The sequence below is a fragment of the Miniopterus schreibersii genome (assembly GCF_964146895.1).
Source record: "Miniopterus schreibersii genome assembly, chromosome: 1".
In the NCBI taxonomy this organism is placed as follows: domain Eukaryota; kingdom Metazoa; phylum Chordata; class Mammalia; order Chiroptera; family Miniopteridae; genus Miniopterus; species Miniopterus schreibersii.
Genome location: NC_138101.1, coordinates 183,088,542 through 183,109,420, shown reverse-complemented (window position 1 = coordinate 183,109,420; position 20,879 = coordinate 183,088,542). Strand labels below are relative to the sequence as shown.

At 41.8% G+C, this 20,879-nt stretch overlaps 1 protein-coding gene and 1 pseudogene across 4 annotated transcripts in view; one reads left to right on the top strand and one right to left on the bottom strand.

Moving 5' to 3' along the window:
• The window catches only part of IFT43 (intraflagellar transport 43), a 75,186-nt gene that overhangs the window by 44,062 nt on the left and 10,245 nt on the right, over positions 1–20,879 (bottom strand). For all 3 annotated transcript variants that reach the window (XM_081133229.1, XM_081133230.1, XM_081133231.1), the window contains exon 3: positions 2,526–2,590. In XM_081133229.1, the coding sequence (XP_080989355.1) occupies positions 2,526–2,590 (65 nt within the window). The remainder of the gene's footprint in view (positions 1–2,525; positions 2,591–20,879) is intronic.
• Positions 6,417–12,701, top strand: LOC308564655 (dynein light chain 1, cytoplasmic pseudogene; annotated as a pseudogene). Its single transcript has 2 exons — positions 6,417–6,443; positions 12,391–12,701. The product of its transcript is annotated as a dynein light chain 1, cytoplasmic pseudogene (transcript).

The window sequence follows — 20,879 nt, the reverse complement described above, 5'->3', positions numbered from 1 at the left end:
AGACAGGGTTGCTACTTACAGAGATCTGGGGTAGACTGTGGGGGCATGGATTAGGGAATGGAGCAGAAGGGGTGGAAGTTCAGACGACCAATTTGGACACGTTAAGATTGAGTTGCACATTCAAGCGAAAAGATCATGGGGACACCTGGATGCTCACAGCAGGACTGCGCTGGAGATACAAATTCTGGAATCATCAGTGTGTGAGAGTTAAACTCCGTGACTGGGTTGAGATCACACCAGGAAAGAGTGTTAACAGAGAAGAGAGGAAGTTCAAGGATGAGCCCTGGGCACGCCAACATTTAGAGGGGTCAGGACTAGGCCACAGGCTGAGGAGCCAAGCAAGTGAATCCCTTGAAAAGTAACACATGAAACGGAAAAGAATCTCTCTCCAAGAGGAAACTGATTTCATCTGGAAAAATCTTCAATACATTCAATGAGGAATAAACACTTGAGATTCTCTTTAGTTCTCTAAGAAGCAGATAGAGGATTTGTCTCATTTCCACATTTCAAAATAAATTTAGATATTGAAAGCACTAAAATCCCCTAATAACACAGAATACGGGGCTCCCCTTTAAGACTCTCACTCGTATACGAGACCCACATTTCAAAGTCACCTTCTTGTTCTTGGTTAACATTAAACAGTAGTGTTATGTTGAGTAAAGGAAAGAGTGTGCTACCTAACGGTATGTGAATGGACAGAAAGACCAACGGAACAGGGTAACAAGTGCTGAACAGACTCGGGTACATAAACAGATGTAGACTATGGTAAAGGTGGCCTCTAAATTCACTGGGGAAAGATGGATTTTTAAATAAATGGTGCCGGGACAACAGCCACTTAGAGAAAGATGAAACTAGATCCATACCTCTTACCATACACTGAAATTAATTCCACATGGGTCAGAAATCTAAATTTTAAAAGTTAGACTTAGGGTGTGGTTGTAATCCAATAAAATGATCTATAAAAACAGGCAGCTGGCCTGTGGGCCACAGTTTGCTGAACCTAAATACATGGAAACAAAGAAGGATAAATTTTTTAAATTTATATATGCATGCTTATTTTTTACAAAAAGGGTATAGAACGGATAAACCAGAAATAAACAAAGTTACCCACGGACACAGATGAGAATGAGGTGGAGGGGAAGGAAAGGAGGAGACAGCTCTGAGTATAATCTTTCTATACCATTTGATACCATAAAAAGTACACATTATCACTGCTCTTGCCCAGAACCATTAACTTTAATCATGAGGACTCAACCAGAGAAATCCAGAATGTGAGACAGTCTATAAGAAAACTGGCCTGAATTCTTCAAGAAGTCAATGTTTTGGATGGAGGTGGTGGGAGGGCTGGAGTTATTTTAGATCGAGAGACTAAAAAGAGACAGAACTACCAAACACAATGTGTGAACGCTGATTGGATCCTGGAGCTATCAAGACCTTTTTGGGACAACTAGGAAAGTTTAAACTAGATGTTAAATCATTATGAAACTTCTTAGAGGTGATAATGACACTGTGATTATTTGGAGAATGTCCATCTTTAGAGATGCATGCTGAAGTCTCCAGAGGCAAAATGTCATGACGACTGCAACTTGTTTTCAAATTATTCAGGGGGAAAATGTGTGTGTGTGTGTGTGTGTGTGTGTGTGTGTGTGTGTTTAGAGGTGGGGAGAGGAAGGGAGAGAGAAGGGGAAAACAACTGGAAAAAATATTTTTGTTAGTGCTACTGATTCAGGGGGAAAATGTGTGTGTGTGTGTGTGTGTGTGTGTGTGTGTGTGTGTGTGTGTGTTTAGAGGTGGGGAGAGGAAGGGAGAGAGAAGGGGAAAACAACTGGAAAAAATATTTTTGTTAGTGCTACTTTGAAGGCAAAAACTAAAGGAAATTCTGAACAAAAGTAATGTGTGTTCTTTGAGAAAAAGAAATTCCCTTCCTGAGTATATCTTAAGTTGTTAAACTGGACAGCTGGCCAGCCCACTGGCATAGTAAATATTTTTTTGGTTTCCCTTTCATCTAAAACTTAGTGCAAGGAATTCAAGACCAAAATGATTTGTAATCTATCAATTACTAACAGGCAATTCCACTCGGTTTAGAAAATTACACTAAGAACAACACAGAATGCTAAAATATGGATGAACTTTGAAAACATTATTCCAAGTGAAAGAAGCCAGTCACAAAAGGAGCACATCATGTATGAATCCATTTATATGAAATGTCCAGAATAGGCAAATCATAGAGACATAAAGTAGATCAGTGGTTGCCTAGGTCTGGGGAGATTGAGGGGCCATGGGAAGCGACTGCTAATGGGCACGGGTTTCCTTGGAGGGTAATAAAAACGTGGTGATGACAGCACAACTCTGCGACTACACTAAGAACGACTGAACTGTACATTTGAAATGAGTGGATTATAAGTATATGAGTTCATCTCAATAAAGCTGTTATAAAACAATAAAAGAACAACATAGAAACAAAACTTTGCCCAAACCCACCCTGCCTTCCCTCGGCCTCGCCTCCCAGAGCAGCTGGCACTCACTTTGAAGTCTTCATGGAATCATCAGCCCAGCCTCCTAGCCGGCGGGGTGGTTTGGGAGGGGGAGCCTACAAGGAAAGAGAAGCCGAAATAACACAGTCACTCCACATGTTCATTCAAGCAGCAGTAGCTGAGGTCAAGGTGACCTAAACCAATATTTGGCCTATCAAAACCTTTCAAATAAAAATACAGTAACCTTTCAATTCACTACAAAAATCTGGGTGCTTTCATACCCTCTGGTGGGTATAAACTGGCAAGATCCGGAGGATAATTCGGCAATGTCTACTGAAAGCCTTAAAAAGAAATGTTCATACTTTTTGAGCCAGCAATTCTAATCCAAGGAATTTATCCCAAGGAAATAATCAGAGAGAAGCATAATGTCATTTTTGAATAGTGAATACATAGTTGGAAACAATCAAAATAATAGGAATTAAGTAAATCACAGAATACACATGTGAAAATACTATGCAATAATAAAAAACTATGCTAAAAAAGAATACTTAATGAGAAGGTTCGATAAACATTAACTTTCAAAAACATGTAAAACAGTAGGTATATGCTTCTGATTTTGTTTTTGTTTTGTTTTGTTTTTTAAATATATCTTTATTGATTTCAGAGAGAGGAAAGGAGAGGGAGAGAGAGAGATAGAAACATCAATGATGAGAGAGTCACTGACCAAGCCCACAACCAGGCATGTGCCCTGACCGGGAATTGAACCCCGATCGCCTGGATCCTAGGTCGACGCTCAACCGCTGAGCCACGCCCGGCCGGGCTGCTTCTGATTTTGTATAAAGATTATTAATACCTAATATCTAATGTTAATTAGCTCTAAGTACATGGGTAAAGGGGGACTCTAGTGACAGAATTATGGGTAATTTTTATTTTTCTTCTTTATACTATTGGACATTTTCCAACTTTTTAAATAATCAACTTATACTACTCTTATAAAGTAATAAAGATATAAGAGAGAGGCTTATTCTCATCTAGCATATCTCAACTAAAAATCCCAAAGGACCATCAAGCAATCCACTCAAGTGCGGTAAAACAGCAAAGAACATTTCCTATTTTGAATTACCCAGCATTTACCTAGACAGTTTTTGAAATGACCTTTTCCCCCCAAGAACTTCACATAATCATAACTGTTGTTCTCAGTCCAAGGAAACACTTAGATAAATGGACTAACACAGGGGCTGGCAAACTTTTTCTATGAAGGGGTAGGTGGTAAATATTTTTGGTTTTGCAGGCCATACAGTTTCTGTTGCAACTCCTCTACTCAGAGCACTAAACAGCCACAGATAAGTAAGCAAATGGGAAATAAGCAGCAGGCCAAATCTGCAAGAATGATGTGCTCTCCTGAACCTTGACGAAAATGCGTCACTGCAACATCCTTTAAATCGGTTGCTTAAGGCCTAACATAACTTTATTTAAAAAATCATCTTTATTGTTGAAAGTATTACAGATGTCCCCCCTTTTCCCCCCACTAGCCTACCCTCCCCCCCCCAAGACTTCACACTATTGTCTGTGGCCATGGGTTATGCATATATGCTTGTAAGTTCTTGGGTCAATCTCTCCAGACACTCCCCACCCCTGCCCCTGCTTTCTCTCTGAGATCCCTCAGTCTGTTCCACACTTCCATGTCTCTGGATCTATTTTGTTCATCAGTTTACTCTGTTCACTAGATTCCACATATGAGTGAGATCATGTGACACTTGTCTTTCTCTGACTGGCTTATTTCGCTTAGCATAATACTCTCGAGGTCCCACCATGCTGTCTCAAAGGGTAACATTACTTTTTAAGAAAACACTCCCTCAACATGCCATAATACCTTTATACTTTTGATATTTTTATTTTGCATCAAGATATATTTTCTTTCCTGTTGCTCTACTAGCACTCCAGTGGCACCCCAACCTCCCATGGATGTTCTCCACCTAGATACTGGGCCTTTCTGCAGGGTGAGGCAGAACCTGCTGGAAATGATTATCTGAGAAGCAACTGAGTCCTGGAATGCCTGTATCCAACTTAGGTCCTGAGAATATAAGTATACTTCAGAGAAAACAAATGACTTTTCTATGCTAGAGAAGGTAATGGAGCCACCTGGAGGCTCTGCGCAGCTCAGAAATGACAAAAATACAGAACTGAGAAACAAGCTATCGTTTGCGTCTCTTGGGAGAAATCCGAAGAGGATGTACCCAGAAATCTCTACTGTGGCCTCTGAGAACACACATCCTTTTTGGTGTGCCCGCCACACCCCACGCTCGCCACCCCTAGGCTGGAAGGGGAAGCCTTATACGCCGCAACCCTCTTCCCTAGACACAGCCAGGTGAACCAGGGAGTACCAGCCTCACCCAATCGGAACCAGCTGAATTTCCTGTCCCAGGAATCTGGGGCTGAAGCTCAGAGGTTAGGCTGTTCAGACAGCACTGAGACTGGAACTACAAGGACCGGCTGGAATCAGAATAACCCAAACTACCACCAGCCAAAGCTGTGTATAAGCAGAGACCAAAACCTTGTCTTGCTGAGCTCTTACCATTGGTAAGGCACTGTGTTGGGGAAACTTAAATGTTGAGGAGAACTGAACTGAACCATAGCAGGGCCTTCAAGGATGTTTTTAAACCAACTTGGCTTTAAACCATCTATGTGCTTTTGCAAATAACACCTATATTTCATTACCCAACAATAGAACCACCTTGTAATAATATGAATTCCTGAATCTAAAGGTCTCACACTTGTAACCACGTTTTGTTTGGCCATACAGTGGTTTTGTTTTTAAAATTTAAGCTACCATTTAAAAAGTTGGGGGGGGGGGGAGGACTCCTTTAAGCCTAGCCTGAGCTGTCACTTTGACTACTAATGGATATCATATGGTTAAAAAAATTTCCTAAAATTAAAAAAACCAAAATGATCGCTTTATCTTCTTTAACCACAAACCTCAGGAAGCCATGGGTATTGGGAGGGTTAGGGAAATCCTTTCCACCTAGAGCTAACACAGACACATTTTAAATTAGGACAGCAGCTTCAAAATGTGGATGAAAGGGGGCACTACAATAAATCTAACAGAAAGTAACCTCACAGGGTGACCTGACCATAAATTCCTACCTGGGCAGGTCATGAAGTGCCAGAAGTAATCCTCTTTTCCAGACCACTCGAAGGCTAGCCACCTCGAGGGAGCACATGCTCTTAACTACCCTGTACCTTGCTTTCTCCCACCTTCATGTAATCTTCCTTACATTCCCTCCTTAATTCTAAATGTTTAACAGGAACTGCAAAACTGTTATTCTATGGAATAGTTCAGATCTTGCTTCCTGGCAACTGTCATCAATTTGGCTCAAATAAATTCTTATAAAAATTCTCTACCAGTTTGGACATTCTTACACTGACAAAGACAAAAAGATTACCACATAACAGTCACTCCTCCACATCCAATAGAATTTGACAAGTTCCAAAATCAAAGGTTGGTTTTTTTTCCCCACACTAACAACCAGACTTCATGATTTGGAATATGCTGTAAAACTGTAAGCTACTTTTCATTGAGGTCGCCTGAGAGAGGAAGAGTTACAAAGAAATTCTCTACACAACATGGGGCAGGATTATAGCTGTCCTCCTTGCTCCCCAAGATCGTGGGAGTCTTGACCATGCTCAGGAGAGAGTGCCGAGGCAGATGGGAGACGGGAGGGCAAGCAGAACTTAATGTCTTCAAGTTAGGCCTTGGGCATTTAGTAGATGTTCATGACTGAGTACTCTGAATCTAAGGATAAAAATGTCTTTCGTAAATACTTTCTACCATGAGTCTTGTTATGGCCACATACAGATACCCTGTTTGGATGAGACAGACTGAACTAACCACTATTACCAAGTTATAAAGGCTCTCCCCCAGAGTTCAACTGTGTTCCCTTCATGGGGAGCTGGGCCTATGTGCACCAGGTGAGTTAGAAAAAGCAGGACTTTATCCCTGGCCTCAAATGTTGCCCCAGCTCAATGAGGCTTAGGCGAGGCAGAATTCAGGGTGCATCAGGGCTATTTGAAATATATACGATTGGAGATGAGGCTTAATCTTAAACTTAAAGAGGCCACAGTGGAGGCAAGAGGTAGATGTTAGGAACAGAGGTACTGAGAGTCCTTCCATGGAGAGGGCGCATTCAGGGTCCAAAGGTGAAACTGTGGAGGACTCCTCAGCCATGGGGTAGTCCCACTGAATTCTGCAGTCTTCTTGTCACTTTGGGGATTTCTATTGGGCAACTTTCTCCTGGGGCATTACTAAGACAGTGTGCTTTGACAACATGAATAAACCTGTAATACACTGCTAAAGGCTAAACAGACTTGTACCAGTTTGAGAAGTGCTGAGGATAAAGAAAGGTCAAATAAGCTTTATGGGAAAAGTGGGGCTCACCCTGGATTGGAGAGATAAACAGAGATGATAGGAAAGCATTCCAGAAGCAACCAGATACAAGGTGCAAGATAGCATATAACATTCAGGCTGTAGCAAATGTTCACTGATCATATTGGAGGGGTCCCTGGGAAAACTCTCTGGGGGTACAATGAGCTCCTCAGCATCTACTACTTTATAATGCAGTGGAAGGTGATGTAACTTGATCATAATGCAGTAGTTTGAAATTAGGTGCAAATGATCTGTTTGAAATTAAGTGGATGACTGGCTTTAGCAATACAATTTAAAGGGCCTGGTGAGTTCCTGTCTGTGGACAGTTCAGCCCCTGAATGCCTGGCTGCTTTCCCTCAAAGATATCATGATGACACCTAAATACCTAGTTAGCCCTGTTTCAGGAAGAGCCCCGTGGCTCTCTCCCAAGGGTGATCTGAAACACAGGACACACGCCTAGGCTAAGACACTACTCCTAGGCCAAGCTGCTCCTTTTAGAGCCAGCTGCCAGAATTGCTGTGCTTCCCCCCACCCAAGCGGTAATAGATCAGATGCTGGGGCACTTCGGGGGGCCTGGATGCCCTCCCCAGAGCAAACATCAGAGCCCCAGCCCCACCTGCAGTGGTGAGAAGTTATAACCCTTTAGTTACGGATCCTTCCTTATGGGCCAGGGGTCCTTCCCTCTTCTGCCCATCAGGTCTGGGTAGGATAAGAGAAGACATGAATATGTGATTTATTTTCTCTCAAATGTTGCGTGTCTGAATTCTCTGTGTCCTTAGTTCCCTGTGTAATGGCCTGGGAATTTGAAAGAAAGGGGATTCACTCTCGCTTCCTCCTTGAAACTAGAAACTTAATCTTCAGGCAGGCTAAGAAGTCACACTTTCTCATGGAGCACACCAATTCCAGAATCCTCCTTGACCAAGCACATGGGAAGACTGAGTTTTGACTTTAGAAGAAATGTTTGCTGTCCCTGTGTTAGGAAGGAAGAAAAAGAAAAAACCTGGGTGAGAAAGAGTAGAGCTCAGATGATCTTAAAAAGCCAGAAAGAGAAGGCCTGATCCTAGAATTCAAAAGCCCTGGTGTATTCTTTAAATTGCTCTGCTTGTGAAATTCAGAGGCACAGCCCCAAGGCATCTGCTGGGAAAACAATTTCCAATTTTGGCAGATTTACTGCCAGGTAACATTACTCAAACTTGTTTTTAAAAAAGAGTCTTAAAATGTGTAACACTGGGAGGGACAGAAATAGGAACGGTGATGGTAGCCCTAAGGCAGTGCATCCTTCGTGTTCTCTCTTGAAAGCTGCAGTCACGTCTCGAGTGTGGGAAATGAACAGTCGGCCGGGTCTGCAGCCTGATGGACAGAAGGGGGCAGGACCCCGCATAGCTCCTGAAGAGAAGCAAAAATGTGCTCTCTCCAAAAATAAACAGGGTGCAGGAATAACTGTGAGTAGAGTGGGAAGCACATGACTGGTGGTTGCAGTCCTGAAATACCAGATTTCCACAGAAAGGATCCTGTGATAGGCACAGAGCGGGAAATTCAGGAAACGGCCTCTTTATATGGTCTCATCCGAATGGGCCAGGATTCAACAAACTGGAATTACCAAGTCAGAGGGAGCCTTTAGGGCCAGACTTGTTTCTGATCTTTATATGGTTCCCCCAGATTCTTAAGATGCCAAAATAGAAAAGATGCTGCAGTGCCAAAAAAGGAGCCTTTTGAGTTTAGAAACTTCTCACACACTCTCACAAGTCCTAAGAGAAACCCCACAATATGAATCAGTCCAAAATCCAAACTGCAACATGTTTCAGAAAACTAGTGCAAACACACGTGTAAATTCCCAGCAGAAAAGGCATTTGGCTAAGCAAGATCCACTGCAAACTTCCCATCTACCCATCTTCCAGCTTCTAGGAGCAAAACAGCTCTCATGTTCAAACCTTGATTACTGCATAAAAATAAACTTCCCTTTCTCCAGCAACCTGAAAGAAGACCCAAGAAAGCTGTTTTTACATGCTTGATGAGAGAGGAGACTAACACTTAATACCTGCAGACACTGCAGGGCTGGCATTTAGTCCTCAAATCTGTCAGCCATACACGGTTCCATCTCCGCCAGTTGCTTTTTCGTGCCTCAACCCTGAGTCTGACAACTAATTCATTACAGACCTGAGTTTCCCCTCATGGATTTAAGGTCATGGAAAGTGATGGACCATCTAAGAACCCCTGTGAGTAAACACAGCTCTTGCAAGCTGAAATGGATATATCAAAATGAAAAATCTAGCCAGGCAGGCATGGCTCAGTGGTTAAGCATCAACTTATGATCCAGAAGATCACGGTTTGATTCCCGGTCAGGGCACATGCCAGGGTTGTGGGCTCCATCCCCAGTGGGGGATGTGCAGGAGGCAGCCAATCAATGACTCTCATTGATGTTTCTCTCTCTCCCCCTCTCTCTTCCTCTCTCTGAAATCATTTTTTTTTTAAAGAAAAATCTATTTAGTATAAGAAACCTGATCAGCAATAAATGCTAGAGCCATTAGGTGAAAGATTGATTGATGGAGAACTGGACATTCTCATGGTGCCAAAAAATCACCCCATACACTGAGTGCCAGTTGCAAGGGAGAAAATGTTCCTTAAGAACAGAGATCTCCATCACCATCCTAACTCAGTGATCACACTTAGCAGCTTTAACAGTGGGAGCTGATGTGCTGCCACTTGCAGCATACTGCACCACCCAGGAAAAATTCCTGCCACAAACATCCAACCAGAAATCTAACCAAGCCCTCCAACCTGATGCCCAGCTTACCGGAAATAAGCCCAATGAGCCAAGGAAGAAGGAACAGACAAATCAGCATGTGGGAAACTACAGAACTGGCCTAAACCCTTCAGAGCCAATACCATTAAAAAGGTGTGTGGGGATGGGGGGGGGGACTGTTCTAAATTAAAAGAGACACGAGGAACTTAATGGGGTGGTTCTTGATTGGATCCTGGTTTGAAAAACCCGGCTATAAAAGACATTTTGGAAACAACTAGGGAAAATGAGTTACAGACTGGGTAATAGATGATATTAAAGAATGGTTAATACTATTAGGTGTGGAAAAACAGATTTCTAGGAAAATGTTCCTATTTTTTAAGAGATAAATGCTGAAGCATTTAAGTGACATGTCATGATGTCTGCTTCTAAATAATTCAGCAAAAAAAATATATAAAAGATAAATGCATATATTTAAATATTTTATAAATTAACATTTAAGCAAATATGGCAAAATGTTGATAACAGTATCTAGTCATGATACGTTCAGTAAGATAGGAGGACCAGAAAGTAGCTTGGTCTAACGCTTCTCTCTCTAGTGAAGCAAGTGGAGAGAGGGGCTGAGGGGTAAGTCTGGATTAAAAAGTGATGCCCAAAGTAAACTATAACAGCTTGAGCACTGTGTCAAACTGTTAGGCTGAATTCAACATATACCTTTGTACTTGGAAAGTAGCTGTGACTTTACTGCATGTCACAAGATAGTCTTCTCATACCAACAGTGCAGTAACTTTAAAGAATGAGTGACTAAATTAGGAAGGGAGAAGTGAGTTTGCCAGAAAGAAGTAAAAGGGAAAAGCTATAGTTTTAAAGCTGGGGTGGCGCAGGGGAGGAGAGGTCAGGGGAGGAGAAAAGGAGGGGCAGTCCTGGGTTCAAATTCTAGAATGTCACTTTCTAGCTGTGTAGCCTTGGGCTGGTCATGCCTTCACTAAGCATATGGGGTGATTTTTTGGCACCATGAGAATGTCCCCATCAATCAATCTTTCACCTAATGGCTTTAGCATCTATTGCTGATCAGGTTTCTTTCTTATACTTGAAGTAGATTTTTCATTTTGATAGGTCCATTTCAGCTTCAAAGGGCTATGTTTACTCACATGTGTAAAATGAGAATGGTCATGAGTCCCTTATAGATCTATTGTAAACACTGGAGACAATCTCAGGCACAGAGCCAACAGTAATAAATGATGATGATAGTGGCTACTATATTATGTATCAGAAATAATAATAGTAATAAAATGAAGGCTTTGAAGAAAAAACCTTTAATGCCTAGGGTTGAGACAATGGGAGGTTTTTGTTAGGAAAACACTGCAGGGCCTTTAATTTGGGACTGCCTTGCACAAGTTTCATTCCAGGGGTCCACCTCTCACCTATTCCAGCTTCCCTGAAGAGAGAGAAATGCTTTAAAGTAGCTGAAGCAGGAAGAGGAAACCACAGTTCTGCCGCTCACTGAGAAATCAATGTGATGCTCAGGACAACCACAGCGTCTGGAGTCACGCTGGTGGTGTCACATTCCCCAAATATTCCCACACACCCTATAATAAAAAGACCCATATCCCATATCTCAATACACAGTGGTCAAACTGCCCACTTCAAATGACTGATGGGATAGGGCTACCAGCAGTTTATTGAAGAGGCCAGTCCAAAGAGAACAGATTTCTGCCCCCAAAATCATTCTTAAAATTCATCCCGGATTTTCCTCCCTTGGATGGCATCCTCTTAATCTCAATTATATCCTATCGGGTCCTCCAACTCTCCCCTTTTCTTGGGTCTAATATCTCCCAGACACTTATAAAGAAATGCCCTGTTCCCCCATACTTTTTGCAGTTCAGCCAAAATAAACATTTCTTTCAACTTTCATCATTAATCAAAACCTGTATGTTTTTGACATTCTCGTAACTCCTTTCAGTTTGTTAAAACCCATCCAGCATGTGTGTAGCCAGAAACGTGCACAATGTCGAGAGTATAAATTCCCAGCACTCCGAGAAGCAACCCTCCTGGCACCTGTGACTTTGTGTAAGCACAGTCTAGACTTGCTGCCTCAACCAAAGCCAGACTGGAACAACTTGGAGCAAGGTGAGAGCAGAGGAGCAAGCTGTCGCCTTGATGCTTTAAGAAACCTGATCTCTCACCGACTCCCTAAGGGTGTTGATGGAAAAGAAGTGGAGGGAGCTCATGAGCAGTATTAAGCCATGCGCTGGCAGCTCAACTCCATCCCCCACTCTCTTCGCTGTGGTGACACCATGGGCACCACAGGTCTCTCCCACTGCAGTTCTTCATGCCGCTTCAGTTGTAGGAGCAAGAGCAGAAGACACTCTAAGCACAGAACAGGGTCAGGGCTGGCAAATTAGCACATACTCCACTCTACCCCCGACAACACTTCGAGTGACCCCAGTAAGCCTAAACACTTTTTTAACTTCAAAACTGTGTTTCTCATATTTCTAGATTTCATGAACTGTATTTCAACATGCAACTTTTGTTTGTGGGAGAGGTCAATGTGGTTGGCAATAGAGAGTTAACAGTTCTTAATTTTAAGAATGTATTTTTAAAAACCATTATTTCCTCTCATCATTTCATTAAAGAAAGGACCTTTTCAACCTCACCAAATTAGAAAGGACGTAAACCAGTATAAAGAATGTTCCTTTAGGTATCGATGGCATCTCCCCTGGGGGTCTGAGGCTCTCCAGCCCCTCCCCTAGGAGACTGTTGTAGTCAGCCTGCCCCTGCTCCACTGTAACCACGTGTGGCTGAAGGCGGTGATCAAAAATGCCCATAGGCTGGAGGAGATGCAACAGGACTTGGCAGAATGTGCTACTCAGGCGTTGGGGAAATATAACATAGAGAAGGGCATTGCAGCCCATATATTAAGAAGTGGTTTCACAAGAAGTACAACCCCACCTGGCACTGCGCCATGGGGAGAAACTTTGGTAGTTATGTGACACATGAAACCAAACACTTCATCTACTTCTATCTGGGCCAAGTGGCCATTCTTCTGTTCCAATCTGGTTAAAAGCATGGACTGGGCCACATATACAGTGATTCATCCAAAAACAAGGACTGCAGCCTAAATTCCAAATACCAGAGACTGAAATCTTCAGCTTTTCCTAAAGGAACACTTCGATCTTGAAACTTGATTGTGTTGTTTTGTACAGGGCATTCTCTATACTCATTTGTTGTAGCTATAAAACAATTAGAAGAAAAAAAAAAGGAATGATCCTTTATTTATTTATTTTAATTGATTTTTAGAGAGAGAGGAAGGGAGAGGGCAAGAGAGGAACACTGATCGGCTGCCTCCTGCAGGCCCCCTATGGGGGATCGACCCACAACCTGGGCGTATGCCCTGATGAGGAATCGAACCAGCAACCCTTAGGGTGCATGGGATGGTGTCCAACCAACTGAGCTACACCGACCAGAGCAAGAATGATTCTTTAAATTGAATAAATTTAGTTAATGAAAAACTTACTACATTGTTTTTGGTTTTCTCATTTTGGTAAAACCTTCCTCATAGACTGGTGTTAAAACATGCTATGCTCTCTTTTTCAGCTTATAAGTCCACATCCAAGGTTGATTTCTCAGACTCTCTTCCTACCCTTTCTCAAACAGGAAAGGCTGATGGCCACTCTATTGTTCCCAGGTGACAATGGCTGGACATGAAAGGCATGACATGGGTACAGTCACTCAATCTGTAAATTTTGCTACTCAGTTGAGGCTATACAGCAGGGGTGAGGAATGTCCAGCCCACATATACAGCCCGCGAAATCATTTGGTCTGGCCCTGCCAAGGCAACTGCAGGCGGGACTTGAAATTCAATAAATATAGGAGCTTTTTTCATAGCTAATTTTTAAGTCGATAATTTTGTATCACCCGCAAACGATGTTATAAATATCCAAATGGCCCTTGGTAGAAAAAAGGTTCCCCACCCCTGCTATACAGGAAGACTTCCTGCTCTTGCAAAGGGCACTGCCAACCTAGGCCTTTCTTAATCCTGGTAACTATATCCCAGGTCTCTGGACCTCTTTCATACCCATGCTTCTGAACATTACTTCCATGTGCACCACTGATGTCAGAACACCTTCTCTCTCAATAGTTAGTGTACCTGAATGCCTGTCAGTTAGCCCAAGAGAACAACAACACAATCTGTTTCTACAACAACCACTCTCATTCCTTCCTTGCCAACGATATCATTTGGAAAAAACCACAGTGTATTCTGAAATGACCCAAAAGCAATGGGTAGGTTCTAGATCCAGTAATAGAGAAGCAGATTGCATTCAACTAACCTCCAAACTGGATTAAATATATAAAACAACTATTTGAAGGCACTGGAGGGCAAACAAAAGCAGGCAGAAACAGGAAGGGATTTGATTCCTGAAAGAAAAGAATTGCACTGGGTAAAAATCCATGTTTAAGTGGATTCTCTTGAGTGTAATCTCCAGACTGGCCAGCAATTGAGCAGCCAGAATTCAACCAGAAAGCTACAGTTTTATTGGTTTGAGGACAAATTTGGGGGTTGCCAGAGTCACTAAAAATAGAGAGGGAGAAATCCTAGGAAGGAGAAAGCCCCAAATCTGCATATAAACTCCCCTAAAATCCTTTTGTTAATGCCTGAGCTACACAAGCCTGGAGAAAACGCCAAGAAACTCAGTGAAATGCAACAATTGATGGATAAAAAAAGAAAAAAACATAAGTTGAAATGAGACTTCAGCTGCTGCTCACTGCAGGGGAAACAGTGATTGGAATTTGAGTTCCACCAAGATAGAGATGCTTGGTACACACCTTGGGTTTCCCACTGAATCTCAGAAGAGCCACACCTTAGGAGTAAGGACCATGTCTCAAGACTGTAGGATTTGCTCTGGGACTAAAGGCAAAACTAAAATAGACCTGTCCTAACAAAGCCTAAACCCAACTGTTCATAAATTCAAGGTAATCTATAAATAACTAAACTGCCTGCTAAAACAAAAGTGAACACTTTCCAAAGGCAGTAATATAATCCAGAGTTTCTACGATGTATTATCCACATTGTCCTCTGTACAAAAAAAAAAAATTACTAAATGTGAATATGAAAATGTGACCCATAGTCAAAAGAAAAAAAACAATAAAAACTGACCCCAAGATGAACCAGATATTGGAATTAACAGACAAGGGTTTTAAAGCAGCTACTATAAACACGTTCAAGGATTTAAAAGAAAAGATGGTCATAATGAGTTAAATAAGGAATCTAACAGAAACAGGAGATATGTAAAGGAAAGAAAAACAAATGGAAACTTAGAAGTTCAATATCTGAAACGAAAAGTTCAGTCTGAAGACAGCAGAAGAAATAATCAGTGAACATAAAGGCAAATCAATAGAAAATACACAACTTGAAGAACAAAATGATAATAGATAGAAAAAATTAATAACGCTTCAGGGACAAAAAACACAAGATAAGCCTATGGACAATATCAAGCAGTTCAACATATATGCAATTAGAGTCCCATTTGGAGAGAGAAAATTGCGCAGAAAAAATATTTGAAGAAATAATGCCTAAAATTTCCCAAATGTGGTAAAAAGATTCACTTACTGATCTAAGAACTTCAGCAAATCCCAAGCAGAACCAATACAGGCTAATCACAGGTGGGCACATCATAGTCAAACTGCTAAAAACCAAGAAAGGTCACAAGGAAATCTTTAAAGCAGCAAGAGAGAGCAGGAAACATTTATATATAGGAGAGCAATCATTAGAAACAATAAAGGCCAGAGGACAAAGGAAAGACAGTCTTTAAAGTATAAAATAAAAAAATTCTTAATCCAGAATTCTTTATCAACAGAAAATGTCCTTTAAAAACGAGGGTGAGCCCTGGCTGGTGTGACTCGGTTGACTGGGTGTCATCCCACGCACCAAAAGGTTGCTGGTTTGATTCCCAGTTAGGCCCATGCGCGGGCCCCAGGCTCCATCCCTGGTAGGGGGTGTGCAGGAGGCAGCTGATCCATGTTTCTCTCTAGCATCGATGTGTTTTTCTCTCTCCCTCTCCCTTCCCCAATCTCTAAAAAGCAAAAAAAAAAAATTTTTTTTAAATGAGGGTGAAATAAAAAGCTTCAGATTAAGCAAACAGAAGTTGTTCTTGGGAAACTTGTACTCCAAGCAATGCTAAGAGAAGTTCTTCAGGCTAAAGAAAAAAGATACCCAATGGAAAGCTGGATCTAAGGATGAAACGGAGAACAACAGAAATGGCAGACATTTAAGTATGAAAGACTATCTCTTCTTTCTCTTAATTTCTCTAAATGACAACTGTTTAAAGTGAAATGACACATGGTATGGTGGGGTTTATAACATATGCAGTTTTAAAGTGCATGACATCACTGGCACGAAGGATGAGAGGGGACAAATGGGACTTATCCTGCTGCAAGGATCTCACATTTCATGGGAAGTGGTATAATATTAATGCTATGTAGCCAGGGACAAGAATGCATATTCCAATCCCTACAGCAATGACTACAAAAATAGTATAAAAAGCTATACCTAAAAAGCCAATGGAGGGATTAGAATGGAATATAAAAGCAATCAGCTAAACACGATGACATAATTCTCTATTATGCTGGGTAAAGGCATTTGACCAGAAATGTTTCAGTCTATCACCAATGACATTTAACATTAGTTAGTACCCTCTTCCTGTAAAGTATCATTATTAAAAGAATATTTCACCATCATTCTGCTGCTTCTCAGTAATTATTGACATGCTACGTAATGGGAAGAAATCTAGCCTAGCTAATGATTTCAATGAGGCTTTGTGATCACAATCTTACGGTTCCTAAGCAGATCAGATATTCTCTATGCACAGCACACTCCTTCCATCTCCTTGCCTCTTCTAAAGCCTGGCTTTCCCCCGTGGACTTCATTTCTCTTGCAGTTCTCTCAAATAGAGCCTTCTCCGTCTTTAAAACCCACACACAAACCAGGGTCCCACGATAACATTCCTGCCTCACCTCTCGAAGTTCCTCTAGACCATTCCTCTCCGTGTCACAGAACACTTCCTTTGACACGCTGCTCAGGTACGACCGTGGCCCTTCCTTCTTCATCCCCGTCACTAGCTGCTGCCTGAGTAGAGCCTGATAAAAAGCTAGGGCATTTCTGCTCCTCAGCTATCCCATCACTCTAAGTCAGTGTTCACATGAACAATTCATCTGATCTTTGCCTCAGAGTTCCCTAACCCTTTCAACACCAATGACCTTGATACTTTTTGGAACTTGTTATACCCTGGAACTGCTTCATCTCTGAAACACCTAGTCCACGCCTTCCCTCCTTATCTAAGAACTTCCTTCTTGGTTTCACTTCCTTCCCTATCAACCCAACTCACTTCCAAGGTCCAGCACATCATGCCTCACTCCCTTGTCCTTTTACCACATTGCCCCAAGAAATCCCCAAATCCTCAAGCCAACCACATGCCTCCACTGTGTCAATACCCAGCCTACTGAGGGGTGTTGGGAAAATGTGCAAAAACGCAAATTAAAGCTTAACAAGCTCATGTTCTGGCTTTTCTCATCTGTGTCCTACCTGATCTTCCCCCCTTCCAGTCTCACCTTCCTCCAATCTATACTCCATACCTACATGGGCCCCTGGAAGTTAAGAGAGTTCTAGATAGGGAGGGAAAAATAGGCCTCAATCAGGAGGCATTTCTATGTAAGCATTTATGCTCCAGTGCCTAACACGACCTCCAAAGAAGGCATCTGAATATTCAAGGCTCTAGTAACTTAGCTGTATTTCTTTTCTCATTATAAATAAGTATTTACTTTCCTCATTGTGAATTCATAACTTTGAACTATTTTTCTTGAAGAAGGCCTCTAAGTTATATAAGTTTCAGTATTCACAAAACCTAGACCCATCCCTGGCCAATTACTGGCAAAGTGTTCTTTCTAAAATGCAAATCTGATACCTCTTCTCTGCTTAAAACCCTCACACACTTGCACCAGGAGATCATGAAGGGTCTGTGTACCACCCAAAGGAATCAGAAGTTCTTCCTATATGTTCTTCTTAGAGACCCCAGAATAAATGCTGATGACATCTGTTATCACTAGTTTTCAACTTTCTCTCTTAACTCCAGACCAAATGTTCAACAGTTTACTTGACAGAGTTCATTGAAAACCCTAAAGGCAACTCAAATTCAACATGCCCAAAATTGAAATAATTCTCTCTTCTTGCTCCCCCACTCCTGACTCAGTCTCAAAAACATCATTATCTATTCAGTCTTTTTAGCTACAATGGGGTCAACTCCAAACTCTCCTTCCCTCTCACCTCCAACAGCCAATCTATTACCACATCTTATCCATCTTCTCTTAAAAATGGCTCTGGGCACTGACCTCTCCTCTTCACTCGTCTGCCAGGCATTAATTTATTATTTCCCAAAGCAAGGTACATATGCCACTGGTGCAAGCAAGATGACTGGAGGTGGTACATGATATGTGTTTTGAAAAACAGCCATGCATGTATTTTAATGTGTATTAGGAAACATATTACTATCACAAGTTGTAATTTCATTGATAGTTTCTGTTTTAAAATAAATATATTTAAATATAAAATAGGAGTTGTGTTAAATAAAAATGTTAATAACGCAAGTGGATAGAGATACCCAAAGCTGTAAAACCAGTCTGGGTACACTTGGAGTTCATGCTCCATCATCAATCAGTAGGATTGCTCCAACCGCCTCCTATTGGTCTCCCTGACAACGTTCTCTCCCACTCCAGACCATCCTCCACATAGTTGCCAGATTTATCTTGCTAGACCACAAAGTCAGCAATATAATTCCCTGCTTTAAAATCTTTGTGGGAACTCTACAACACACAAAATAACCCCAAATTCCTCCACTTGGAAGACAAGGTCTGTGTTCCCAACACACTAAATTGTACACTATGCCCTGAAAACACCAGGTCCCAGACAGTGGCGTGCCTTGGGACAGGCCTTTCCCGCTGTCCTTCCCTCTCATTAGCAAGTTCCCACTCACTCATTTCGATTCACCGCAAGAGCCCTTCCTAGGAAGCCCTCCTTAAGTCCCAGGCAGGGCTAGTGTGTTCCCACTCTCACACTACTTAAGTACTATAATTTTTTTGTCCAGAGTTATATTATTTATGTTTATGTTGAAAAGTGTGCATTGAATGTAGGATAAATGAGTGAACGAGTAAGTGGAAATGAATAAAATTCTACTTACAAATGTGTCAATAAAAATATATACGGATGGGCAGAAAGAAGTATGGGGGGTCGAGTTCTTTGCTGTCACTGGTGAAGAGTAAAAAACAGGAAGAGATACGGAAAGAAGAGAAAGGGAAGGAAAAGCAAGAAACAGAAGGAGGCTCATAGGAGAGGAAAAGGCAGAGAGACAGAGATTCGGAAGGAAGACGAGCGCATACACATCAGGATGTGTTCACTGAATTCTTTCCCAGTATTTACTGAGAACCTGCCTGGGATGTGGTACTGTGCCAGGCACACATAGACCCCTCTCTGGCTGCTTCCCTGAAAATACAGGGACCCCCTATTGCTAAACCCAATAGACACTGACTGCTCCAAAGAAAGGGTCTCGCTTTCCTGGACCCTCTTGGCAGCATCAAACACTCTTGACTCCTGAGTCCTTGACACGCTCTTGTATCTTGGCTCTGGACACCAGAGGTGCCTGGTTTTCCCCTCTCCCTGCTGGTCACTCCTTCTCAATCTCCTTTTGTAAGTAGACAGGACCTGTGGTTGTTACTCACATGTTCCTTCTTTCAATGCAAATTAAGATGCTAAGAAGTCTAAGGTGGGGGCTCTCATACAAGTCAAGCACCAACTGGGCTGGTATCGTTAATTAGTTTATATGTATTTTTATTAAGCATCTAGCATTTACTTGTAATTAGCAAAATCTGGGTGACTTAGTTTCTTGTTTTGTAAAATCAAAAGACATTTTGATTTCATATATATGAATGAATGAATGAATGAGAGAGAGAGAGAGAGAGAGAGAGGGATTATCCTCAGAAGAAACTAAAAATTTTTAGGACATAAATTAAGCATGAACGCTGGTCTACTAAGCACCTCCTTATAAAGGATGAGCCAGGAAAGTTCCAAGCCATCAATACTGTACTTGAGTACATCTCAGAGGTTTTTTTGACCAGCAAACACAAACATATAGAGAGAAGTCTAATGGCTGCAATGAAGATGCATCAGTGAAAAACAAGACTAGAAAAATACTGAAGTCACAGTCTAACCCTCATACTATTACCAATTATTTCCGTTTCATATAAGAAATGTTGGCCTCATATGGTTCATTTGTCAAAAGGAAAGGGGGCTCGTTTCTGAATATTTAAAAACCATTACCTGTATGGTCAATTGCTCCACTAACAACTCCAACATGCCAGGCTCTCTCCCTTATCTCCAGAGCTTGGCACATGCTCATCCCTCTACTTAGAATATTCTCCCCTCCTCGCCCCACCCGGCCCCTTCCCTTGGTGAACTACTACTCAACCTTTAGGTCTCAACTTAAACATAACTTTTTTCCAGATGGCCCAAGAGTAAAAGGCGCTCAAAAGAGATAATCCCATATCTTTGTGTGTCCCCCACCCCCACCTGGCACTTACTTCTCTGCAGCTCCCAGATCAAGGTTCTAATAGGACAGGCAGCATGTCTGGTCTATCACTGTATTGCAGCTCCAAGTATAATGTCTGGCACATAGACAGCTCTCAATCAGGTTTCATAAGTGAATGAATAAATGGATGTTACCTTCTACTCCAAGGTCACAGAAGTCACCAAAATCACTCCCACCCTCCTCATTTTCTACCCATATGCCCCCAGAACAACAAAATGATGTAAGTCAACAATTAAGGATTATTCTCTGGGAAGAGTGCCAACCTCTAGACAGAGGGTTGGGTTTTGAAAAAAATATGGAAAGGTATTGGCAAACAACTGCTCAATGGCATAGTCAGAGATGCTACTAGACGAGACAAATTAAATGGCTCTCAAGTAGCACAAAGAATTCTCACCAAAAGGACACCTCATCCAAATGTTTCTTTGCCCTAGACCCAGTTAGTTCTATGAAATAAGAATATCTCTGTATCTTGAACAGAACTGCATTTGAAGATATACTGATGCTTTCTAATTCTCACATGACACAGATAATAATAGCACGTTGTGGGCACTGTCTTAAGAGCTTTATACTTAACCCTCCAACACTCCTATGAGATAGCCGCTACTACC